The 27,395-nt window shown below is 45.6% G+C and overlaps 1 protein-coding gene across 2 annotated transcripts in view; it reads left to right on the top strand.

The window, feature by feature from the left end:
* TMEM231 (transmembrane protein 231) overlaps nucleotides 1–26,616 on the top strand; it is a 183,478-nt gene extending 156,862 nt beyond the window's left edge. For both annotated transcript variants that reach the window (XM_086945467.1, XM_086945466.1), the window contains one exon: nucleotides 23,519–26,616. In XM_086945467.1, the coding sequence (XP_086801593.1) occupies nucleotides 23,519–23,699 (181 nt within the window). In that variant the 3' untranslated portion in view covers nucleotides 23,700–26,616. The remainder of the gene's footprint in view (nucleotides 1–23,518) is intronic.
* Nucleotides 26,617–27,395: the final 779 nt, after the last annotated feature.

Below are 27,395 nucleotides of genomic sequence, written 5' to 3'. Positions count from 1 at the left end.
AGGACTTTTTCTCAAAAGACCTTTAGGGACAGAGCAGGTCGATTACTTCTGTGGGTACAGAAGCTTAAAATGAAGGATGACCCAGTTTCTGATGTGGAGAGTGATTCCTCTCTTAAGACTGTTACCTCTAAGAAAAGGGCTAGTGAGGCGGAGTTGACATCTCCTAAGGCAAAGGTGCTGAACAAACGTGAAGACCAGCCTTCATAGTCTAAAGGGACTTTTGCTCCCCATAAGGGTCACTCTACATAGTCTACTCCCACCGAGATCTAAGTCTCAGGCGCCAAAAAATCTCTGTCAGAAGCATCTTTACCTCAGAAAACTGGCCTATCGTTGACGGGCTTGTCGTCGATTCCGCTGTCTCAGAAGTCCTTTGTCGTCACTTCGACGACGATTACTTTCTCTTCTCCTAAGCCTGCCATGTTGAGGTCGACGACATCTTCTCAGTCAATGCTGGTCTCTGTGACGGTGAAGCCTAAGTCAGCTGCTTTCTTTTTGTCGACGAAAATAAAGAAGACCCTTTCGTCTGCTGACGCTTCTTCGTTGACTGGAACCTCCAAGGTTCGTTTGGTTCAGTCGGCGTTTGCCTCCTGACAAGGACCCGCATGACATCTTGTCTTTGATGTCTTGGATATCAGCATGATTCAAAGTCATGTGACGGATACTCCCTGATTTAGCCAAAGGCCATGAGGGAGCAGGAGGCAAAGCTTTACCCTGCCAAGTATAAGCAAGACTAGTAGTGTTCCAAATCACTGGCCCATCCTCAGGTGAGTGTTAAGCCAAAGGAAAAGTCTTAATGCAAACGCAAGAAGTCCAGGTGGAGTCATCTCCCACATGCGGACGATTGTGCACTTTGCACTCAAACGCTCTGTGCAAGTCATTCCATTTTGACTCCATTTTGCAGTTGGAGCTAAAGCTCGTGTGCCCAAGTCTTCGTGCCATCTGAGTCTCCAATGCAGATAATCCGCTATAAGGAGGCAATGTTGCAACTCTTCTGGACAAATCTGGGTCACCTTGGAGAGCCTTTGGGCCCCCAGTCAGACATCTGCCAGTAGTGAATTCCCTGACTTTGAGTGACCCCGTTAGGCCACCACCTGGATGTCTGCCGGAACCAAACCCAGTGTCCACTCTTTTGCCAAAAAACAGTTTGATTCCGATTGGGCCGGAGTTACCACCGCAGGCTCCAAAGACAGTGGTCCTGGATCCAACCTAACACCAGTTTCGGGCTTGGATCTGAGTTCAGCTAAATTTCGACCAATTTATCACTGTGAAAATACTAAGGCAGAGTCACTGGCAATGGAGGACTCTCTGGTTTTGCCTTCGTATTGGTGCCAATATCGTTAGGGTTTTGCGGCCTTATTCAGCTCTTACTCAGATATTCAGAAATTTCAGGGTGCTCACATGACGGGGATGGTGAGGCCGCAAAAAATGTGCTGCTTCCTCTGTATATAGATGAAGGACTTAGACAGACCTCCAGAGTGCAAGTGGACTTTACACTTCACCAGAAACGGTTTTGGACTCTCTGTTTGGAACCTCCATTGAAGAAAGTACCCCTATTGCTTTAGTTGTATGCAGACCGTTGCATGCTTTAATATTCTGGTGTTCCGGTCTGATCAAAAATATTTGAACACAAATGCCCCTTGCAATTGTTTTTCTAAGTCCTTTTAGTGGTGTCACAGGGTCTTGATTTTATTTTTTGGAGTATACTTTGTTCTTACACCATGCAGCCTCCCTCTCTCACTTCTTCATCCATCGCACTGCTAAGCACTGCGTTCTATAGCACGATAACTTCACCTTGGTGATCATCATGAATGACAAGGAAACACTTCCCACACCGGATCAAAACAAAGACAACACACTTGCAACCACACACCCTCTATGGTGTAGCATATTACCCATGCAGGCAAGTGCTTCAGCGCGCCACACAGGGCAAGAAAGCACTGTATGAATGTTGCCGTACAAGTCAAGGCATGTCTAGCATGAAGGTGCACATGCAACAGAAAACGGAATATGTCATACGTTAATGCATACGTAACACAAGATTGCGGTACAGTTAGAGCATATAAATACATATAATGGATTAAACAGCTGAGTGCAGTAAATTTGCTTTTCAGGTTCTGTTAGGTGCCATGGAAAGTAGTGATATGGCAAAGATGAATACGTCATGCACGCCAGCCTAGACCACACCTGGATGTAGCTTCCTGCCGACTAATGTGGGGCATTTTCATCTGGAACTAAGAAGCCCTCTCTGCCTTGTCCAAAGTCATGTTGCCACTCCATCCGTCAATGAGCTTGTGGTCGGCCGTCCAAAAGACAATCTGCCTAGGGAGATACTAGTGAGGCCATGGCCCTCCATCCCTCTGTTTCAAAGTGCACTTCGAAAATTCTGGAAAGAGCTGAAAAGCAGTAGTGGTAGGAAGAAGACCTTCGACTGAAATCTAAATAAAGAACTCTCTACCTATAGTTTAATCGCCCCGTTCTACATTGGCCTGCGTAGTGCCCATTCCAGACCTGCCATGACATCAGGCAACTTTAGCCATGTACAAAATAGCATTGGCAAGTTCTATATTAACAATATAAGTATTAATATTATGCTACTACATGCTGATTAAGTGTATATTACAGCATACGCAATGGTAACAATTAGCTTAATCCACCCAATTCTTATTAGGGAAGCACACAGACTTTGTGAATTATTAACCGTATGCATGCTATCATGCTGCTTATAAAATTTGTCAGCCAAGAGTTAAGTCTATAATAAAAGTATGTTTTTTTTTAAACAATCATTAATAGGTGCTGATAACAAAAAGCAAAAAATGAAATTGCTTGGCAATGCAGCATTTTCACACTTGCTTATAACTCGATTTGCAAAGAAGCTGCACATAATTACACGAGAGAATTTTCTAGAAACAAAAACGTGCATAATAACTTAATTCCCACCCTTGCCACAGCAATGAATGAATTAAAAACAGGCAGAATGCTGTAAAGGGCAGCGTACCTGCCTGTTCTATGTGCTGATCCCTGATTAGGCTGACTGACACTCCCAACCTAGTCAGTAGCTAAGGAGAGCTGACCCAGTCCCACGCTCTCAGTATGCTTTCCTGTAGGCTGGTCCTTTCAACAGAGCAATAACTAAGGATGGCCAACCCAGAGCCTCTTGCCGTGTGCAATTGTAATGTTGATAGGATTAGATATTTTTTGTGAACACATTTGCCTAAAAAGACAGGTAAAACTGCTGCTAGGACAGACCCATTAACATTATTTGTTTTTGCTAGAGTCGATGAATCTAGCAGTACTGCTAAAGCTGTCCATAGGCCGGGCCTAAAAGAGAATCCACCTGTAAAGCTATAGATCACGGAGCCTCCATAGTGCAACACATGCCGACACAGTATCAAATGCCAAGGCTAGCAGGGACTCGGTGGCGCTCTTTCTGCACGTACACTCTTTGCTTCCCAGTAAATCCTGACCCTTCAGCCCTCTTCGTTTCTGCTATTAACACCCACAGGCCGTTCATATTAAGCCTTAGTGCATTGTCTCAGAAGTGGGCAACGCCCACCCAGCTTCTCTTGCGACAGCTCCGTTGAAGAGGTGACCTTTCATTTTTAAGCCGGGCGGGAAGTGTCGTGCACGCCCTTGACGCGGTTCCTCGAGTACCAGATGCGTTGTGCAAACACCAGACGCGTAGTATGGAGGCTCTTGACAGTCCTACCTAATACGAAACCGGATGCAGGATATGGCGTCGCTGTGTACGTCAACCGGGGCAATTACATGGTAATGAGATTGAAGGTGTGCATGCACGTCTAGATAAAGAGACCTCTTGAACCCTTTGATTTGTGAGCAATCAGCATGATTAGGATGCCATTCTGACGGGAGCCTTTCCTTGCATTGTGTGGCCCGTTATTGAACCGCAATGTGTGAATCGCTATTGAACCTGGACGTCTCCAGTCTTGAACCTGGTGACGGGCAAAATCACAAATGAAAAGGGTCAGTTCTCTGATCCTGGGGAGAGAGTATTCGATCCACACCCCACAAAGCTATAATTCAAGGTCTATGCAGGCTTTCGAAGACTGGTCATCCACGGGAAACCTGTATGACCATTATATAAAACTAAAAAGACACGGGCTCTGGGTGCCTCCTGCGATTTTGGTCTTGGAGCCACTCAGCCTCTCCAGATGTGACCTAATGGTGTCCGCAAAATGTGACGTGAGTGCCAGGGACGTTGGTTCATTTTTTTCACTGCTCTTTGAAGGTATGATCCAGAACCACTGAGTATTCTAGTTTTTTTGAACAATGGTTCCTAAACTATGTTTTTTATTTTCATTTTAATACGTTTTTGTCTTTTTTTTTTTTCCTTTGGGGAGTCAGATGTGTTAAAACCCCACACACAAAAAGCACAAGAGATCTTCACCTTCCTCTTATAGAGAAAATGAGAAACAGAGATTCCGGGAATCAGTTGGCCGACTCTTCAGAACTTATGCCAGTCCTTGGGGCTTTTCAAAATAGAAGTAGTTCAAAGACTGGCCCTGCTAAGGCCGGCTGTCACAAGGCTAATCAGATTGCCTAAGGATTTGCTTCTGTTACAGCCTTGGCATCTGCACTGGTCCACCCCATGGTGCCCGCAGTTGCTCCTCTCCGTCGCTTAAAGTTTTAACGTTGAAGCTCACTGCAGAAGCAAGTTATGTGCTCCTTACACCAGCTGTAGAGCTGCCACCTACTCTTACGACACTAATGCCAACACCTATTGCTGAGCCCAGCATCAGTCAAGAGTACGATAATGTCAGGAAGAGGTCTGCGGAGTACGTGAGGGAGACTGAGATGGCTCATTTGAGCCAGGTTACAACATCTGAACCTTTCTTACATTTTGATCCTTCTTCGGTTTGATTCTCATGCCCTGTGTTCTGGTATTAACCTCTTCCACCTGACACAGGCAATGAAAGTTGAGCTGTAAATGTGCTTCCTCTGATGCATAGCGATGTAGGGTTAGGATGAGGCCAGAGTGACAGTCAGTGTTAAGATGTAGATCTTTGGACAGCAGAAAGACCTTGAAGGGTGACTACAGCTTCAGAACCGGAAATTGAACATGGCATTCTCAAAGATGGAGGGATACGATTTCACTGCGACATTGGGGCACAAAAGGACTTAATGACAGCACTCCGAAGCATCAGTAAGGGACTGTATTGAGTCTATTGCTCCAAGAACGTTATGCGCGTGGGATAATTGAATTTACATTTGACCGAGAGGATTAAATGGCTTACTAGTGAGCGTTGTTAAGCACTTCTTCACAGTTGTGGCACAGACTTGCCTCTTTGTCTAACTCTAGTCAAGACACCCATCTCACCTGCTGCGTGTTGCAATGAAGGCCACTGGGGAGAAGCTGAGGCATCCTAAAAGTGGTATTTACAAGAGAAGGCTGCCTTCTGCTAGGTTATGTTAATTTTATATATATATATATAGCGCGTTAATGCCCAGGGGCGTCTAAGCGCTGATTGTTTCATGATTGCGAGTGTGATCACGACTGCCTGCCGAGTTACCATGATTTAAACAGCCTTCTTGTCTGTGTAGGTAATGAGAGAGAAAGAAGCTGATGGGAAGCCAAGCTTTTTTTGTCTATACTGAGCATGCGTTTGCTTCAATCTTTGAAAACTGTGACATGTTGTTCATTTAAAGAAATCAGTCATGATGCTAGGAAAGCTGTCCAAACCCGTAACGCCTGCTCACAGAACAGTGCTGATGTACTGGTATGACTGTATCGGCAGAGCTGTGTAAAAGCGTGGCGATGTAATGACTTCACTAAGTAATCTTATTACTATGTAAGGGTGGTTGTGTGAAGCTTGGTGGGAATTGACTCGTCGCGCAGCATGCAGAATACCTCACAGGAAGAACTCAGATACTCCAGTTTTAGTACAGAGCTTTCCAATTAAACCCTCTCAATCCACCATTTACGCTCCGTTTTATCTCCTAAAACAACTTTTTGTCAAAGTCTTTAAAGATATGGATTGGTACAGTATTGGCATGTGATGAAAGGGTCAAAAGCCGACCTTCGAAGCTGGCATAAGTTGAATAGATCGGAAGATGTGGTGAAAGGATTCAATTATCTGTGACCTACTACACATATCACAAATTGAAATTAGTTATACGAGTCCTCGACACCATTACAAGCGGTATGTTCAATAAACATTGTACTCACTATTGGTGGGAGAAGTGATTCTTTGTCATTCAATGTTTTCAAGGATAATTCGATGTTAGGTTTGTACTTCCGACACATGATCCGCTCATTGCATGAGTTATAACCTGATTGAACAGATAACCAAATACGGCTGATACAACAATATTATAACACTACTGCCTGTGACCTTCCAAGAAACTTTATGTGCCAGTAGAAAGCTCCTTGCTAAGCCGCCTGAGCGAAACACGTCGGCTGCATGAACATTGCAAAGAACCAGCCTTGAAAATATTGAATGACCATACAGAACCACTGCTCATACCAATCCGTATTCAGTACGATGTTTACTGGATGTACTGCTTTTAATGAGGTGCTGGGCTCCTATAACCTGACTGTTAGAACTGGCTATTTCTGATAGGCTAAGGCTGACACCAAAGCCAGGCAGAAACCACCATTCTAGTCAGGGCAAGGATGTCACACACCAAGATAACCTCTGCTCACCCCCTTGGTAGCTTGGCTCAAGCAGTAAGGCTAAACTCAGAGGCAATGTGTAAAGCATTTGCGCCAGCGCACAACAGCAACAACATACTAGGCACACCACAAAAGAGACTACACACAAGGTTATTATAAAAATAACTTTTGTATTGTAAAAACATATCAGATAAAATCACACATATACATTGTGCCATCTGGCACAGGCAATATTCACAGGGATTATGTACACCAGACAGGGCCACATGGGCGCCTGTCAGAATCAGATATAGTACTTCTAGATAAAATGTAGAATATAAAATCACTTCTAGAATAAAGAATAAATGTAACATAAAATAATAATCAAAGATAACAACCAGTAACCACTGGTAACAGGAACCAGGACCTTACTAGGACCACCTGTACTAGAAAAAGAAGAACCACCTAAGTATCACAGCATTTAGGGGTCTAAGAAAGAATACATTACTCATGATGTAATAAACCTACATTCAGAGGAGTAGAAAAGACAACCACCTAAGTATCACTCAGCATTTAGGGGTCTAGGAAAAGAACACCTTACCCATGATGCAATAACCTACATTCAGAGGAGTAATAAAGACAACCACCTAAGAATAAACACATTTAGGGGTATACACCAGAACACCTTACCCATGATGCATGAACACATTCAGAGGAGTAATAAAGAGAAACACATGATGCCATAAACATTCAGAGGTGTTAAGAATAGAGCACATGATGCATAAACCTACACATTCAGAGGTGCCAGAACAGAAGTCAATAGCGCAAACAAAACACACAGTAGGCAATTACTATTAAAAGCATAGAAATCACATTGCACATGAATTACATAAGCCACCACCTGTGGCAGTCCCTAGGCCCACTGGCCTTGTGGGGCAAAGATGCCCTGAGTCCAATGTCAGGGCGCGCTGCCATGCAGCACCAGTCACAGAGTACAAAAAGCCTAAACGTGGCAGCTGCCCACAAAGTGCTGGGCAACTGGAGAATCAACAAAACTGCGCCAGCTGAGCCACACAGGCTCTGTCACCAACACTGTGGCCAACCGTTGGAGCCCTCAGGCTCTGCAGACAATGCCCCCTCGAGCCTTCTCATGGCTCTGGACAACGTTGGGGTGACCCGCTGCCAACTGGGGCCGCCCTGACTCTGTGCCTTTTCGACAAAAGGGCCCTCGAGCCTCGTGGGGCTCGTAAATCAAAAGCAATGGCCCCCTAGAGCCTCTCTGGACTCATACACGTTGGGGCGACCCACTGCCAAGCGGGGCCGCCCAAAGCGCCATCGCTCCGTTGGAGTCCCTCACGGGGGACTCTGCACAAATATTGCCCCCGGGTTGTGGGAGCCTCCACAGGCTCTCAATCACGTTGGGGCGGCCCACTGCCAACCGGGGCCGCCCTTGAAGCCCTCGTGGCTTCCCACATCGAGCTTGAGCTCGCGCTACTGTGGGGGGTGGGGCGGACACCGACAATGTGTCCCGGCGCCCCTCCCCTGCTCTGCCCCACTCCGCCCGGCCCCAGCCCAGACTCACCGGGCCTCAGGGGCGGCTCCTCCGGGCGGCGTCTCTCTTCTTCTGGCCAGCGCGGGGCTCCTCTTCCACCACGGAGCCCTGCCGGCCCGCTCAGACGCTCTCGGCCGCTCTCCTCTAGCTGCCGGCGGCCAATCACAGCGCGGCAATGGGGCGGGACTTCCTCTGCAACCCGGAAGTCCCGCCTATGGTCAGGCGCAACGCTGCCTGACTTCCTGTGCGGCCATTTCTGGCGCGGCTCAGGCCGCGGCGGTGATTACGGGGGCAAAACGAGGGCTGGGCACCCTCAAAAGTAAAATAAAATAGTTAAGCGAGGTAGGCACTCCAGAGGGCGCCATAGTCGGGGTGGCACCCGCAAATCAGATAAGAGTGCACACGAAGCACTCGGACAGTCACAGGGCAGGAGCACTTCCCCCCACGGGATAACCACAGCGCTCTGCCATCAATCAGGATAAGAAAGCACCCACGAGGCGCTGGGGAGCCCAGAAAGCACCAAAACGCCCCAGAAAGGACCTCCACAGCAAGGAGGGTCCCAGCAGCTGCAGGGCATTACAGGTCAAGGCTTCCAGGGCCAACACAAAGTCCAGCAAAAGTCCTCAAAGGTGCAGCCAGGCAGGGGGACAGCCAGGAAGAGTCCCCCAGCAGTCCATCAAGTGTCCAGGAGCTGGGCAGGGCCCAGGGATTCCCCTGAGCCCCAGCAGCAGCATGCCCCTGGCAGATTCAAGTTGAAAACAAGAACATTTTGGAAGGGGACACAGCCCCTTCTTATACACAGAAAAGCCTTTGAAGTCCTTTGAAGCAGGCAGTGTGAGAACCAGCCAGAACTGGTTACAGGGAAGTCCCTTCAGTATCAGGGACAGAGGTGCCAGTCGCCCAGCGGGAGGTGGAGCCAGCTTTGTAGTCAGGCAGGCACAGCCCTTCACTATCAGGTGCCATCTCCTCCCACTTCCCTGGCAGCAGATGCTGCCTTTCATCCATGGGCTGACTTCAGACAACCTCCTGGGCTCTCTAGCCCCTGTCATCCTCAAACCAGACAGTCAATCCACAAGCAGGCCCAGGCACTCTGGGCCAGGCTCACCAGCCAATCACACGCTAGCACCAACTTACACAAATATGCCAACTTTCAAAAGTAGTACTTCTAGACTAGACACAGTCATGCCGCATACATCATTTTGCAGCATTCACTCTCACGAGTTCATACATACCAAACTCGCCCCTGCACTCCCCACACATCAGGAACTACCATGGGCATACATATTCCCCATTCATTCCTATGGGAGGGCAGGTCACTCACCACACATACAGAGAGCTCAAGCACTTTACACTGTACCACAGTGAAAAAGTGCGCAGAGGCCTAAAATCACCAACACCAGGTTCCATAAACAGGCTAGGAAAAAGCAAAAAGTCTAGGGGTGAACCTGCCCAACGGGCCGGGTCCAACACTGACGCATGCGTAAATACAGAACTTGAAACAAACATTCATTTCTCCAAGTAAATCTTTACAGCTTTTGGATTAGTAGAATACCATCCAGTCTATACTCCTCTTTATTAGCGCTTCTGAGCGAAAACCACATGGGTCATTTTGTCCAGGGTCGTTGTTTAGTGGAGTTTGCCTAGAGTGCCTGCCTGCAAAACGTATAGGAACCTTGGTCTCGTGCCTTATGTTTTCTGTCCAAGGAGCTCAACATGGGAGAGTTTGTTGCTGCTTTAGACTGGAGTTTTCGCTCATATTAATGTTCACATCATAGACCTTCAGTTAATGGCCAAATATGGCATCCCTAACTTATGAGAAAAGTGCTCCTAAACCACTTTCAATGTGTTCTTTCATGCTTTCCTGGTAGAGATTATTCTTGTGCAAGTGGTATTCTGTTCCTGGTTCTCTGATGTGTGAGTGGGAAAATCAAAGCACATTTTAAACTCTGGCCTACACGGGCCGTTTAAAAATCGGTGAGGGCTTATGTTATCTCTTCATATAATTGCCCCTTTTGCTTATTAAGGAATCAATGTATTTTTCCTGGAGAGTTGGTTTTGCAGACACTACCTTTATGAACCATACATCCTTACTTGGACTCCTAGATGCTGGCACGCCCATCAAGAGTTTCCACTCCTATTCATTCCAACTCGTCTCGTACTAGTTGCTCTTCCTCTCCCTTGTTATGCCTAGTCTACTAGAAAGCGCATGCGCAGTCTGTTGCGAGACATATTTATTAGTTTAATGTGGGCTGAGTCCACCCATTACTTAACATTTGTTGGGTCAGTGTCATCTTATTGTTTTTTAAGGCCCAGAACAAGACATTCCTAAGAATACCTTTGTATACATTTTTCTGATCATTCAAGCATGCGTAGTCCAAAATAATATTAAATAATACATACAAATGTCATAAACATGAGTCCTAACAAAACCTATGTAATATGTCTTTGCCCAGGGCTCCACTAAACGTATAAAATGATAGTGGATAGAAAGAGCGAACGAGATGGAATGTAGAGAGCGAGGGAGAGGGGTGAAGCTAGAGTAATTGACAGCGGTGAGATGAGCCAAAGGAACACTTTCCCAGGGGGTCCCTTGAAAAAGGGGGCCTTGGGCAATTGTGCACTTTATCCATGCTTTAAAAACGACTCTGGGTTGGCTTCATTGCCTCTCTTATTTGCTTGTTCTTATCTGTCTGCTTATGTGGGCGTTGCTTGCACTCCTTTTGTTTATCCCTCCCCTGGAGCTTGGTTGCATTATTTGTGTCCTTCCAGAGCTCATTTTTGAGGCACTACTTTTTGTTTACACACTACAAGTTTCAAGTTTGGCATTTATAGAGCGCACTACTCACCCATAGGGTCTCAAGTCGCTTGAGGGAGGTGGGGAATTATTTATCAAATATCCAGGTTTTGAGTTGTTTTCTGAAGGAGAGGTGGTTTTGAGTAAGGCGGAGATGGGTAGGGAGGGAGTTCCAGGTTTTGGCAGCTAGGTAGGAGAAGGATCTTCCCCCCCATGGTGGACCTGTGGATGCGTGGTATTGCGGCGAGGGCTTGGTTGGACGATCGGAGTTTGCGGGTGGGGGTGTAAAAGGAAAGGCGTGTGAGGCATTCGGGTCCTAGATCGTATAGTGCTTTGTGTGCGTGGGTGAGGAGACGGAACGTTATTCTTTTGCTGACGGGGAGCCAGTGGAGGTCTTTCAGGTGATTGGAGATGTGAGCTCTGCGGGGATGTCTAGAATGAGTCTGGCTGAGGCATTTTGGATACGTTGGAGCTTTTTCTGTAATTTGGTTGTGGTTCCGGCATAAAGGGTGTTACCGTAGTCTAGTCTGCTAGTGACCAGTGCGTGGGTGACTGTCTTTCTTGTTTCGGTGGGGATCCATCGGAAGATTTTTCTGAGCATACGTAGAATGTTGAAGCATGAGGAAGAGACGGCGTTGACTTGTCTGGTCATCGAAAGGGAGGAGTCTAGGATGAAGCCCAGATTACGTGTGTGGTCCGTAGGTTTGGGGGCGATTCCCAGAGCCGGTGGCCACCATGAGTCATCCCAAGCAGAGGGGGAAGATCCTAATATGAGGACTTCCGTTTTGTCCGAGTTCAGTTTAAGGCGACTGTCCCTCATCCATATTGCCACTTCTTTCATCCCTTCGTGTAGATTGGTTTTGGCGGTGTTTGAGTCTTTGGTGATGGAGATGATCAGCTGGGTGTCGGCTGCGTAGGAGATGATAGGGGGAAACTTTGGATTATCTTGGCAGGGATGGGTGTACCCCCAGATATTTTATTGACCCTGCAGAGGCTGCACCATAATAATTATGCCCAGGTGAGGTGTGGGAGGTCGGGGGAACTGACAGATAGATTCCCCGTTGGCAGAGGGGTAAGACAGGGGTGTGTGCTGGCGCCGACCCTGTTTTGCCTCTTCGTCAACGGGGTAATCGCCCATCTTAACGCCACCGACTACACAGATGCTCCCAAATTAAACAGCAACAGGGTGCCCGCAATAATGTTCGCGGACGACATACTGTTGCTATCTAAAACCCCCATGGGCATCCAAAGGATACTCGATGCCTTTGTGGCTTTCTGTCAGGATAGAGGGCTGGAAATCAATGCCACAAAAACCAAATACATGGTATTGAATCCGAGCCCCAAACAGCGCCCGAATCCCCAACTGGGAGCAGTGCGGCTGGAAAGAGTAGCCACGTTTGAATATCTCGGCGTGACGCTCAACGAAACAATGACCTGGGGGCCCCATCAGAGCAGGGCCAACCTTAAATGTTATGTTATGTTATGTTAAGTGCCATTTGTAAAGCGCACTGACGCCGAAGCTTCCTGGCGCTGCTAGACAGGTGAGAGAGACAGAAATACACAAAACCTAACATAAGGATGGGAACAGATGGGTCTTTAAGAGTTTCCTGAAGGAGAGAAGAGAGAGGGAGGATTTGATGGACAGGGGGAGAGAATTAATACAAATTACCGGGGGTATATCCCGGATGATGACCGGCTCGTCCTACCGCCCACTGGGCGCCTTAATTCAGATATACAAGGCCCAGGCTAGGGGGGCGATTTTGTATGGGGCTGAATTGTGGGGCCACACCCCATGCCGGAACCTGTCTTCTACAGAAAATAGGTTTATAAGACAGATAGCCGCACTTCCCCCTAGCACTCCACTCCTTCCTCTGAGGCTTGACTTAGGGCTACGGCCACTTGCTGACGAGATAAGTCTAAGACCCATTGCCTTCTGGCGCAGGCTATGGAGCGGCGATGATCTCGCCGATTATAGGGCGGAACTGGTCGAACTATTAAATCACCCCAAGGCGCTCAGTATTCCCTGGGTCCAAAACATCCAATCAATTTGCACCGATCTGGGGCTCCCTGAATTGTGGACTGAACCGGCAAATGTAGCATCAAGAATCTCCAAGAGATCCCTGGCGAATCTGTATCATGAACACAAAAGGGCAAGGGCCTTAGCTACCCAGACAGAGGGGTCCCTTTCTTCCATCTTCCTGCAAACCAAGGATCTCTACAGATTTGAGAAGGCTTTCGATCCTATATATCCTATACTTACCAGAAAGTTATTTCTTCAGTGGAGATACGGTACATTGCCTTTTCGGTCCTTCTCAAGCACCTGGTCACAAGTCCCTTCCACCAAGCACTGTCCTCTTTGCGATGATAAAGAGGAAAATGACTTGCACGTCGTCTTTTTCTGCCCAGCCTACAAGGCAGCCAGAAAGCATTGGCTGCTTCCCTTGATTAAGAATTTGGGTGGCAGGGAATACACACCTATGTACAGGATTTTAAAATCCGATGTTTCCGGCCCAACTGTTTTTGCACTTTCCAAATTCTTTACGAATGTTTGGTATACGCGTAATCGCCTTTTAAAAAATGCTGGGTAGACTTTAGACTCATCAGGCGGATGGTGTCTTCAGTGGTGACTGGTTTCCAGGAGCAGAGGTTGGTGGGAGGGGGATTTAGTTCGGGGGTGGGTGAGGTGGATTGGTTTCTGGACTGGATTGCGAAACTGTTGTGTATGTCGGCGATTTTGTTGTGGAAGAATGAGGCTAGGGAGTCGCAGAGGTGCTGGGAGGGAGTGATGTCATTGGTGCCGGCTGAGGGGTTGGTGAATTCTTTTACTATGTTGAACAGTTCCTTACTGCTGTGTGCGTTGTTGTCGAGTCGATCTTTGAATGCTGTTTTCTTAGTGGAACGTATTAGTTGATGGTGTTTACGGGTGGCGTTCTTGAAAGTGTCTAGGTTTTCGGTGGATGGGTTTCTTTTCCAGGTTTTCTCGAGGGTGCGGCATGTCTTCTTGGATTTTTTAAGTTCATCGTTGAACCAGGGGGCTCTCTTGTGGTCTAGTTTGGTAGGGTTGTTTTTCAGTGGTGCTAATTCGTCAGCGCTGCGGGTGATCCATTGTGCAAGGTTGGTGGCAGCTATGTTTGGGTCTGATGAGTAGGCAGGAGGGTATTGGTGGAGCGATGTGAAAAGCTGGTCGGTGGTGATTTTGTTCCAGTTTCTGCAGGGAATTTGTTGAGGGTGGTTGTGGGTCGTAGTCCGTTTGTAGTTGAAGTGCACGCAGCTGTGGTCTGTCCAATGGAGAGCTGTGGTGTGGTTGAAGGAGATGTATTTGCTGGATGTGAAGATTGGGTCGAGCGTGTGTCCGGCACAGTGGGTGGGGGTGTTCACAAGTTGTTTGAGTCCAAGATTTGCGAGGTTGTCCAAAAGGGTGGTACTGTTGTTGTCGTTGTTCTTTTCCAGGTGGAAATTGAGGTCGCCAAGTAGAATGTAGTTCTCGGAGGGGAGGGCGTGTGGACTGATGAAGTCAGTGATGTCTTCGCAGAATTGTGTGCGGGGTCCAGGTGGTCTGTAGATGAGGGTTCTTCTGAGTGTGGTCTTGGGGTCAATGTGGATCTGGAAGTGGAGGTGTTCGGCGGTTGCGAGGTTGTCATCGGAACTGGTCGAGATGCGACTGGTGTTCTTATGAACAATGGCAATGCCTCCTCCTATTTGGTTGGTGCGGTCCTTCCGGATAATCTTGTAGCCGTCAGGGATGGCTATGGCGATGTCGGGTGTAGATGAGGCGTTCATCCAGGTTTCTGTGAGGAAGGCGACGTCCGGTGATGTAGTGTCGAGTAGATTCCAAAGTTGAACGGCGTGACTGTGGACTTAGCGGGTGTTGAGAAGGATACATTTCAGGTGGTTGGAGTTGGGATTCTGTTTGTTGTTGGTGGATTTGGTGATGGTCCTGAGGCAGTCAAACTTGCAGGAATTGCAGGTGAATGGTCCATGGGTGTGTCCTGGGGCGGCTTGGACGCAGTTGAGGAGTCTGCCGGGGTTAAATGCTGAGAGGGTAGCAGCATTGTAAGTAATGCGGGAGGAGTGGGTGTTGCGGGGACCAGGGGATCTGGCGCTGGGTGCGGTCCAGGCGCAGACGGGCGTAGACGGGCTTACCTTTGGCGCACCTTCGGCGCGACCGCTGCGCGTGGACGCTGCGCGTAGGTCCATCTGTCTAAAATGGAGAGTGGAGGGGGGCGGAGCGTGGGAGGGTCAGCTGGGAGGCGGGAGCGAGGTGCAGGGAGGGTATGGGACGGCCCAACAAACAAAACAAAATGGCAGTAATGAAAAAAAATACTGCGAAGGGTCCCCAAGAACAAGAGCTATATCAATAATGGAGCGCTTTGGGAGAAATATTATTTCAGGCCAGCAGTGGTAAAGCGCTACTATTTTCTAGCTGTCTCCCTGGTGTGCTTCTCTTCCACCCGCTGCACTCCATGCTGTGCTTTCTCTTGCCCATGTGCTTCTCCCTTGCCCGTTCCTGTTGCTCTCTTGCCTGGTTACTTTTCCTCCCTCCCCCATGCTACGTTGCTTTCTTCCCTACCAATATTCTTAATGTCGCTACCCCCATCCGTGCCCTCCTGTTGTTTCCTCCCACCCTATCCTCTGATTCCGCCCCTCATCCCACATTGCTGTCTATCGTCTGTGTTTCTCCCTTTTGCGCTTGACTCTCAGAGAAGCGGAGGATATTTGTAAATGCTTCGCCATAGAGCAAATGACCTGCATAACTTTGATGGGGAACAAATACTGCAGCTCCACATTTACAGACGAACAGTGTTACCAAGATCCCCAGGTTCTACAGTCGTATCCTGGGTGTCCCAGTGGAGGATGTCAGGCCCCTCTGCTTTCTTTCACAGAAGTGCAGGCTGCTCCCTTTGACACACACCACCAGCTATGCTCCTGCCTGCCCAGAGATGCTGCAGATTAAGTCAGGTGCCGAAGAGTAGCAAAGTGGTTGCCCTTCCTTTCTGCTACACTTTTTAGGTTTCGCCTGGCGTCCACTGCGCAGCAGTGTTCGCACAGGCAAAATCTTTTGTTTAGCAATACGGGGCTTTGTCCCGCCTGTCTCTTCCATTGGCTAGCTCCATAAATGGAGGCTAGCCATTGGAAGAGAGATCTGTCCGTTATTCTCCGAGCAGATTCGTGGGCGTTCCGGAGAATTTTTCTGATCCCGCCCCTTTTTGCCGTCACGAAGAGGTGGGCGGTTCCCTTTTTTTTTCTTTTCAGGATGCTTGCGGCTGCCATTGTTAATGTGAAAGCAGAGCGTTCGGTCCGTCAGAGCGGCTTGTTGTCTTTGCGTCTCTTCTGTTCACTGCCGTTCTTGGCTACCATACTTCTCTCTCCCTCGCCTTTCACCCTCTGCACAGCCACTCCTCCTCCTCTCGGCACTACATGTGACTGGAGCTGCGCGAGCTTCCCCACACTGCTCTGCATAATTACTTGTAATTAGAAGCGTGGGCCGCTTACTACAGGCGACGGTGGGGCCGGGCATCTGCTGGGCGCTGCGCGGCGCTAGAGCACTCCGTGATGCTGCGCTCCGCCGGTCTCGCGGTGCCCTGCCCCGGCGGTGGTGGTAAAGATGGCCGAGTCATGCCGGGCAGTGCCAGCGCTGGCGCTAGGATGGGGTCACCCCGGGCAACCCGTGTTACGGGAGCGACGGCGCACACTTTCAGCTTTCAGGACCGGTCTAGCGCCCCCTGCTGACGACTCCCCGGGCAGACGCCTTGCCCTAGAACCGACCCCTGCCCTAGACCAGAGGGGAACGGGACAATGATGAGACTTAAGTTCGATTATTAGCTTCCAAAGTTAAAACCCAAAAGCGACGAGAGGCTTCTTCTGCTTTTGTCAGTGCCCCCTTCCCCCCCCACCTTGCCCCTCAACTCGCTCGAACTAGCAAGACCTTTATTTTACTATAAACAGTAAGACTCAGGTCCTGAGTTTTTAGCACTCTACATGTGTAGTCTCTTTCTATTAATATTGTCACCAACTCGCCACATACGTTTATCTGTTCACTTCTCTCACCCGATCTCCCACAGTGCACCCCCTTTACTGGTACCCCTCAGCTCCCCCCTAATTATTATAATGCTGACCTGTTCCCCTTTAGTAGACCACCTATAAGCATCTGACAGTACGAAAATGTCCGATCCTCTTTTCCACTGTGTGTCTGACCCCTCTACTCCCCTACGTTTCTTGTCTCTTATTTTATTTTCCAGTGTGTGTTTCTCCTTACTGGTGTCCCTATAATACTTACCAAGTATTGGCATATCTCATCCTGTCGCAGGCTGCATGGCACCCCCTTTCGAGTGTTTCTAGACCCCCCCCCCCTCCCCCCCCCCTCCGAGTATTGTAAGCTCTCATCCCATCTCCCACTGTCTGTCAACCCCTCACTGTTGTCCCTATAACCCCCTCCAAGGACTTGTAATCTCTCATGTATCTCCCACCGTTTAACTAACATTTGCTTTCATGTCTTAGACTTTGCGCAGTGCTTTCTGTAAATGACCACACTTGATGGCACAGAGCTTCGCCTGTCCATGTCTCTATCAAATGCAAAAATGTAAAAATTAGGACATTCCCTGTTGGTTCTCCGGTGTCACTCGCAAAGATAGTAGGTCTCTCCTGGATAAGACGAATGCTCACCTATTCAATGCTCTTTTGCACTGGCAAAAAGGTGAATATTTGCGAGCAGGTGATTCTGTAAGAAGTACGCTGAAGAGGCTGCAGCAGCTCTGTGAGGACTTGCAGCACCCTGACAAGGTGGGGCGCTTTTAGCGGCTGTGTGGGGTAGGGGAAGCCGTGACGTTTTTTTACAATTCCGAGTACAGCATGCCTTCCACGCACCCCATGTCCGGCACCGCTATCCCACTCTCTGTGCTGCTGCTATCCTACGGCCGTCGGCAGATGAGTGCCCATGGGTGTTGTGTCCGTTTTAGTTTGGGGTGGCAGTTTTGCACCTTAGTTTGCGGGTGAGAGTGACAGGTGCGCGTAAAGAGGGTTGCTGTCAAAGGTGTCACTTGTTAAAGGATGTGGGGGTTATATTGGGGCAGGGGTGGGGTGCTATCTTCAATCTATCCAATTTCACTGCCAGTTGTAGTGGTGCCTGGGATGGGTGTCCTTAAATTTCTGCTGAGAGTGACAGGCGATGCACCGAATTATCTACCTGAAGACCTAGTTTTATTTTGTGTTAAGCACTTGATTACAATGCATGTGTTTTCAAGCCGACTCTCACATGTACTTCTCGACATCTGCAGTTATGTTTGCTCTCCGTCGCCTTAGTGCTTCCCCCTGCTTCTCTTCATGTTGACCTTGCACGTCTGTATCTCCCCATTGCCTCTTCACACCGTGTCTTGCTTCCCCTCAGCCTCCTTCTCGCTCCCTGTTGTTCCTTCCCGCAACCTGCACTATCTTTGTTGCTTTACCCCCAACCCCCATATTGTGCCCCCCCTGCTTAAAAGAATGTTCTTACACGTTTTCTTTTCTTTTTAGTTACTGATCTAACTTGGAACGGTAACCAAAAAGAAAAAAAGGTGCATCTTTGTAGTTGTATATGTGTGGTGCACACACCTTTAAACTAAAGCCACTTTTTAGCCATCACACATGCTATGCAGCTTGGATAAAAACAATTGACCAGGCCTATAAAGGCTACAAAGGCGAGATCTATACGAGAGCTGTTGCCTTTGTCAATGTGTTTTAAGTGGAATCCAAAGGGAACAGAAAGGGCAGATCACCTAAGGATGTTTATTTAGATGAAAAAACTTGGTGCGACCATTTTGCTAAACTTTACTCAGAAGATGTAGAGGGGTTGTCCACACAAAATTCAGAGCACAATTCAGAGCTGAGCATAGTGCCATTAAGTTTTAGCATAGAGGAGACTATGCAGGCACTAGGGGCTATTAAAGCGGGCAAAGCTCCAGGACCGGACAGGATTCCTGGAGACCTATTAAAACACAATGTGAAAGTATGGAGGCCATACATTAACTTTTTATGTAACTCTATAGTGGCTGGAACGCCAATCCCTGAAAGTTGGAAAGGGGCAGAAATTGTAACAATATTTAAAAAAGGAGATCGTTATGATCCGGGCAATTACCGCCCAAAATTAGTTTAATTGATCTTTTACAGAAGGTCTTTGCCAGGCATATTTTAAACCGACTCATAGAATGGATAGATGAGACTCAAATAATATCCAAATACCAGGCAGGGTTTAGACCAAAAGTTAGCACAGTAGATCAAGTGTTCAGGTTCACGTGCATTTGCTGGAAGTACATTAACATAAGGAAGGGTAGTTTATATGTGGCATTTATAGACTTGCGGGCCGCCTTCGACCTCGTCCCACGGAATCTTCTGTGGATTACATTACGAGACATGGGGGTCCCAGGCGAGCTACTTAATGAACTCATTCGATTACACACAGGGAACTATGCAAAAGTTAGATGGGGAAAGGATGGTGAATTATCAAAGCCCATACCTGTAAGCCGTGGTGTGCGCCAAGGATGTGTATTGACACCTACGCTATTTTTATTGTACGTTAATGATATACCCGCGTATCTAAGGGATTTGGATCACGACTCTCCTAGGCTAGGAGATGAGGCAATCACGGCATTACTTTTTGCCGATGATACAATCCTCATCTCACAGACCCCGAAGGGCCTTCAAAATCTGGTGAATTCCTTTAATGGTTACTGCGAAAAGAAGGGGTTGGAAATAAACTCATCTAAAACAAAATACATGTCAATAAACCCACAAAAGTCTTTCAGGAAGAATTTGGCCTTAAACAATCAAAAACTGGAATATGTTGGGAGCTTTAACTACCTAGGTATTACACTGGACAGCAGCAGTTCATGGAAGGGACACCTGACAAAGAGTAGGTTGGCTTTCAAGCAAAACTCTATGCCCATCCTAAAAGTGCATGGAGCTAGTGACTCTAAAGCCATCACACCGGCACTGGAAGTCTTTAAAGCAAAGGCCCAATCAGCTGCACTTTACGGTGCGGAGGTCTGGGGGCATTGCTGTAAACATAATTTTGAACGAGAAGAAAAGCACTTTGTGCGCAGGTTATTAAAAATACCAACTAGAACCCCCCTAGTTCCAGTATTTCTAGATTTGGATCTTAAACGGACAGATCATCAAGCAGCTCTTAGGCCATTGTTGTATTGGGTAAGATTATGGACAACCCCGGAGTTGTGTAACTATAAAAATGGATTGATAGAAATTACCCAGATTGATGAGTACAAGAAAATTGCATGGTTAAAACACATTGAACTTTGGTGCATCAGGCTCGGGCTGTCCCATTTTTGGGTTGAACCCCAGAATATGACTTCTGTGTGTAAAAAGACTCTAAAAACCACTTATTGGTCTTATGTTAATGACGAGCCATCTCACTGTCCATCTACTGGTATACTGACTCAGAAATTTTTGTCCATAAAAGACAATGCTGCATTCGAATCGTTCATGGACGAGATAAACCCACCACTAGCAGAAACCTTATATATGCAATTCAGATATGGGGTATTACAGACCAATGTTCATACATGTAAATGGGGAGATAGCAATGAGGATGGACTAAAGGTCAAGGAAGATGATGCCCATCTATTGTTTTTCTGTTCCGTTTATGCGTCACGTAGACAGCGCTGGATAAAACCTTTGTGTAAAAATGTGGGTGTCTGGACGTATAAAGAAGCGGAGCGTATTTTAAGGTCTAATACCTCACAACTGGTGTTTTTTTTGCATAAGCAGGTTCTTATTCAATGTGTTCCTTATTAGGAAATATCTTGGACATAAATTATAATGTAATATTGAAATCTGCAGTCTTCTCCCACAATATAAAATAATGCAGAATGCACTGAGTTCACTTTTTGTACAAAATATGTGGTTTTAAAGATTTTAATCTAGGTTTTTATTCTGGCTTTTTACAAGGAATCAACCTTTTTATGGTTTTAATTATATTTTATGGAATATGCATAATTAATTGTTACTCTGTCCCACTATATCAATTGTAATGTCTTATGTAATCAATTGTTGTCAAAGGCATTTTTTAAATTCTTTGATTGTAAATGTTTTTTTTTCTTGACTGTACTTCCTGCTTTTATGGCTATATTAGCCGAAATAAAGTTGAACTGACTGACTTTAAGTGGAATAAAAAAGGTGGGGAGGAATGTCTCTGTGGGGTGTGACCTATATGCTTATGGGTGTGGCTTAAAACATGTGCAGTACAATCCAATGCTTTACACAGTTTTTTATTACATCCAGACACAAACAAACTTTGTGGGTTCTTGTTAATAGCTTGATATAAATCAGTAACCACAATGATTTTGGTGTAAATGATTAGAATTGATCATTATGTATGGTACACGTCTGACCATCAGTGTGCACACCAGAGAGAGGCCAGGGATTGAATGAGCATGCAGTCTGAATACTGTTATGGCCCCCTGACTGACACTGCCTTAAGCCTCTGCCCGAGAGCTCTCAATCATGCCCCATTATGAACACTCACCCACAAGCACAGCTCACCCCGACACCTAAATGCGGCTCATCTCACTAGTGCCATTCAAGCTTTGGAAAACACAAGAGCTCAGCGTTTTACAGCCAACATCTCTTGGCTTTGCCAATACTTAGTAAACAAAATTACAATGCAAATTTGCACTATAACAAAAAGGTTAAATGTTACCAAATCCAAAATCTTTTCGTGCATTAAATATGCTATGTTTACACAGTAACATATTTCTAAAACTCAAAAAGTAGTCGGGTAAAACAATTTAACACTTCACAAAAATTGATTATTTTGTTACTGTTGATTCTAATTGAAGACAGAAGCCAGATGTTTGTAGACCGTAAACGTGTAATGAAATCAGGAAAAACCAGCTGATACATGTTTTGTTACGAGGTGACTTCTTCAAGGATGTGAACATGTACACAGAAATACAGTCATTTACAACACATCCTGAAGACGTACCCTTCATTTCCACAAAAAAGTGACATTATTTTCCAACAAAAAACTAGGAAGGGAGCGATACATCCATTGCCATTTGCACAGTGATAAAAAAAACAGCTTGGTTCATGTATTGGCTTGAATTAAAGTGAACCAAGCACAAATAAAAAAAAAGACGTGGTAAACACTGAAGAAATAGATCAATCCTTCCACAGTGTGTTGGAAGCCTCAAATACGTACGTGCCCCCAAGAAGTGAGAATTGGTGAAAAGATTATTCCACACGAAATGTCACCGAGGCCATTGTGAAGAAAAAAGGAAATCAGAAATGTTGACCACTTGCATGTGAGAAGAGGAAGAGAAACAGATTACAGAAGTCATATTTTCCTGACCTAAAATCATAGTTAGTAGAGGTTGCACAGTTGATGTGAAAAATGACTTGTAGAATTGAAAGTAAAAATTAGAAAAAAAACATAATGAGCCACATATAATCTATACATGTTTACTGTCTACAACCATATGGCTTCTGTCTTCAGTTAGATCCAACAGTAACTAAAGAATCCATTTGTGTGAAGGTTAAAATTGTTCGTCCGTACTACTTTTAGAGTGCTTTGGTACTGCGGTTTCTTATGTTCATGCAGAGGTACTTGTGCACCAATGTGTTTTAGGCATCCATGGTAGAAGAGTGCTACTGTACCAATATAGCACCAACCATACAAAGTTTGTAAATTCTCCAACAATATTTGCAGTTAACATAAGATGAGCGGTCAACAATACCACTACTACCTATTGTAATGACACATGTTTCTAAGCTGTTGGCAAAGGCAATAGCTCCGAAAGGCAAAACCCGTTAAGGTCCAACCCAGCACCCTTCCCCTCTCCCCTGTCAACCGTCACCCAAGATGCTGCCTGCTGGCTCTGAGATTTTTCAGGCTCTTCAGTTTTATTCTTATAACAGGAGCCTGCTGATTTTCTTGCACTTTCTTCTCTTTTTCAGTGACCTGTTGAACACACTGAACTCGTTTTGTCTTTACTGGAAAAGGGTGCAATGTAAAATTAACCGTGCATGTCTGTAATAGGTTGCTTTCTGTGGTCATGACCTGGCACACTAATTCCTGCACCTCATTCACCTGGACGTGTGTGGCACTCATAATCATTACAATGGGCGAAAATGAAAGTCCTTTCAGGAGACTGCAAAGGGACTGGTATAGCAGGAGGAAGTGGCGCGAGCACTGGCCTGACTCTGCTGTCACATGGCAAGTCACGTGGCGAGACTGCTGCCACATGGCAAGTCACGTGGTGAATAGACCTCTTCCACGAGGCGTGACTCGTCCGCAGGTGCTGCTCAGATGGTAAGGGCATCCTGCCCCAGGGTTATTCCGTCCTCGCATGCTGCTTAGAAATAAATCTTTCATTTCCGTGCACGGATGTTTTCTGTTTCTGACGTCCTTTTTCTGTGCGTTAAGAGCCTGTCTGCATCTACTGTACTCGCTTGAGGGGCACCCCTGGTGTATTGCTTGCCACAGAAGCTAAGCCTGTCGGTATTTCCTGTTTGTAACCAACTCTTTCGTTTCATGCAAGTACTCTTAAGTTCAAAGTTCCTTAGCACAGCCCACGTACCAGCCCGGATTCTGGGAGATGATCAAGTTTGCCTGGATCCAGTACGTCAGCGTCCTTCTGATCTTCCTCTGGGTTTTCGAACGAGTCAAAATCTTTGTTTTCCAAAACCAGGTGCTGCGAACCGTGCCAGTCCAACCAGGCCCGCCTGCATCATCGTATAAACTGCACCAGAGCTGAGATACCAGGCAGACTCGTTCCTTGGAAGGCGGCCTTGCCTCTGGCATTTGCATGGGACCTTTGCACTTTCTCGACAGCCTGTGAGCGCTTCCATTGTGGGGTTCACTTTATTCTTTAATCAGAAATTGCAGGAGGCCCTTAGCACATACACCCAAAAGACAGGAAACCCGTTCATGAGGACAGCATAATTTTAAAAAATGCTCATTAACCGAAAATGTACCAGAAGTGGTTACTTTTGCAGTTTGTACATTTGCGCGAAAGTACAGTTATGATGTTAAATATAATTGCTTCATTGATCACAACTCTTCAAGATGCCTGCAAGTGAATAAATAATTTGAGTGATCTGTATCCCGCTACTATTATAAAACAAAAAAAAATACACAGCTGTCGATTGGCCTACGTCATAATGGTGATCTTATGCTTGCGCTGGTTTTACAGCTGACAACATTAGGCGCTATGGGATTTGTAGGCCCACACATAGAGAAGGGAAAGAGAAACTAAAAGTCCCAGCTTGCTTAGAGCTGTTGGTGGAAAATCCAGTACTGGCTTCGAGTCACCCTAACGGCTTGAGGCCAACTGACAGCTATGGCCTCCTCCGAAATGGTCATAACATAATTTTCCTTGTTTGTGCATATAAGATGGATTGGATGCATTGCGAGTGTACATTAAGAGCATTGTACCCCCATGTCACTGGTGTGTATTGAATATGCAAAATTCAAAATAACGAATAATAAAACAGCGATCCAGTATTATTAAACCATGTTTTTATAATTTTGCTGGTATATTACGTCAAATCAGCAGAAAAACTTAAAATATCTGAACTGCCTCGAAAAAAATAGGGGCCAATGTACGAGGAAGTTGATTTCCACAAACAAAAATCTGCACTGTGGGGTTTTCCTACAGCATCACTCAGCGTTCAGAAAAAGGGGAGTGGAGGTCTTGGACAACCTACTGTTAAATAAGATAGCAAGATGAAATAAAATTAAAAACGCAAACATTTAAAAATATTAATGTTTCAGGAAGTTAATTTTATTGTGAGGAGGGGAAAATAAATAAATTAAATTCACAGCAATAAGACCTCGAGGTTTCAGAAAGTAGATTTCTTTACTTAATAATGCACATAGAGCACCTATGTCTCCACTGCTGTAGTCATTCTGCAGAGGCCTTGACGGACGGGGCGCAAATTAATCATGTCAATTTAATACCAATGAGCAAGCGTATGCGTCCAATTGTACAAGTCATTGGATAGTCATAACATGTGGCTTCCATCTTTGCTTCTTGTAATCCAGCTCAGAGAGGGTATTAGAGCCCCATCTCAAAGTCCGTGCTGTCGAAGGGACAGTTTGGATGGAAAAGATGTATTGAAGTGTGTTACCTCTTAACTTTACCCTTACATCTGTTTACTATCACCTGTCCGTAGAAGAGTGCATGTCCCAGTTGTTTGAATCAAGATGTTTAATATAAAACATCTATTTGAACTACTATTGAAAACAAGAACGTATTACTTATTTTCAATGAAAGCCTTCTGCATTTAATCCAGTGTGAAATCTGGATTCATGTATCTTCAGCCCCAGTTCTTTGAGGACGTTTTCGTCGTTATTGGTCTAATATTATATCTGTTGACTTGAAGGTCTTAGGGTCCTGATGTACTGAGAGAGAAGTCACAAGAAGTGGTTGCGGAGTGTGCACTGCCTTTTTGCAAAATCTGCTGTAGTAGGAGGTCATATTATGACCTGCCTAATTAATATTAATTAGACAGGTTTTTCTAGCAACTTACTGCAAGAGGGGACAAACACAGGGAATGTGGCCTGTAAGTAGCAGAACCATCATCCAAGTCTTTGCATCCCCAAAGAAGAAACTTTTTTCTTAAAAACAGTCTGTGTTCCTCAAAGCAACCAGCGCTGCATTAAAATAAAATGTTTCTTGTTTCAGAATACTTCTGGAGGAGTCGGCAGCAGTCCTTTAGACACTGCCTCCTCTCTCCATGGTTGCCTGACAGGACTCCTTCCAGTTTGAGAATCAGTTATCACCTCCTTTGAAGTGTTGGTAACTAATCATTGGCGGTCGTAAATCATTGATAAATACCATTGCAGCTCTCAATTTTGAAGGGACATTCCCTTCACGCACCCTCCTACTTTTGATTCAGAAGTTTGCGAGTCAGAAAAGATTTTCTGACTCGCGGAATGGGTTGAGCACTAAGAAAAAAAGTAAGCTGCGAGCTCAGTGGTTTTGCGAATCGCAGGCTTTCCAGTTGCAACATGGCTTTGTACATCAGGCACCATATGCATTATCTGTCTTTCTTAGTCCATCAGGTATTAATAATTCCCTGCTCTAAGGTCTTCTAATTTCTTTTTGCACTATCTAGTGTGGGGACTTGTCTCTCTGACTTAGAGATACACCGCAAGAATCTTTAATGTATAATATTGTGGGAAGCCTGCTCATATATTGGGCACCTTCTGCATAGAACTACCTACATGGAGGGCCCATTTGTTTGTAAGAATGTAATTTAATGCAGTGGGCTTCCGAAAGTCTGGTTGAGTGAACGATCTACCTCATCAGAAAATACAGAGGAGTTATTCATTGGTGATTGACAACTTCATTAGTGGTTTCACTCGCATGTTTATGAATCTTCATGTGTTTCGGATGATGCTTCAAGTAAAAGAGAAACATACATAACACTATGTAAAGAGTTTCTAAAGTTGTTCTAGATGTACATGTATTTGGTTTGCAAAAAGCCGCTGATTTCTCAGTTGTAAAATCACTATTCTTATTGTCACGATTTTTACACACAGAAAAGATTTTGATGTTATAGATGAAATTTAACATTTAGATTTTGATGCTGATTTTTATGAATTATTTTGTAATGAGCCATTTTCATATTTTTTGTAAATTTTTTAAATAAAAAATGTAAAGCCCATTCGAGATGTTTCTTTTGTAACTGAAAATGCTTACTATAAAATGTTGAAAATACAATTTCTTCCCTGTTCCACCTTTTTTCTTCTGTCACTTATGGATGTCACTTCATAGTTTCCAACTCCTCCTAAACATTGAGCCTGCAAAGTTATCTCCTTTCAGTGTTCGGGTTTGCCACCCATCAGTAAGTAGCAGTTGCCCTAAAGACAAGAATTCTCACAAAATATGTAACTTTTCCTTTGACCCTTATGGCTCTCAAACTCCACCAGATGAAAAAAGCTCACTGTGACCATGATTACAAATTCAATCATGTGGGATCCTAGATTAATTTCACACTAAAGTTTTCCATTTCATATGGTTTGAACCTGCCTGGACATATCCAAGCCCTTGCCAGCTTCGCACTCTACACATACTAGAGGAGTTAGATTTTGCACGGTGGCTCGAAGCCTTAAAATTTAGAGCTAAACGCTACAATTACTTTATGAGAAAGGCAGTTTGTCATGTAGTGTGAATTATAAATAGAATGTGTTTCCAGTTTTGTTGCTTCGTGATTTTTATTACTCATGCAATCTAACAGCTACACTGTTTTAAGAAAACTAATCAAGAATACCTGCCCATTCCCTCTAAAATGAATTCACATAACCATGCACCTGTTTGCTGGTTGGAAGTTGTTGTTTTTTTTCTGTTTCGCAAATTTTGTTTTTGTTTAATAATTGATGGTTTATGGAGTGACCACTAAAAAGAGAGTTCATGGTTTGATGTACTATTCCTTTTCACAACCAA

This window comes from Lissotriton vulgaris, chromosome 12 (genome assembly GCF_964263255.1).
Source record: "Lissotriton vulgaris chromosome 12, aLisVul1.2, whole genome shotgun sequence".
Lineage (NCBI taxonomy): Eukaryota > Metazoa > Chordata > Amphibia > Caudata > Salamandridae > Lissotriton > Lissotriton vulgaris.
Note: the sequence above shows the minus strand (reverse complement) of the source record. Positions and strands in the feature narration are given on the sequence as shown.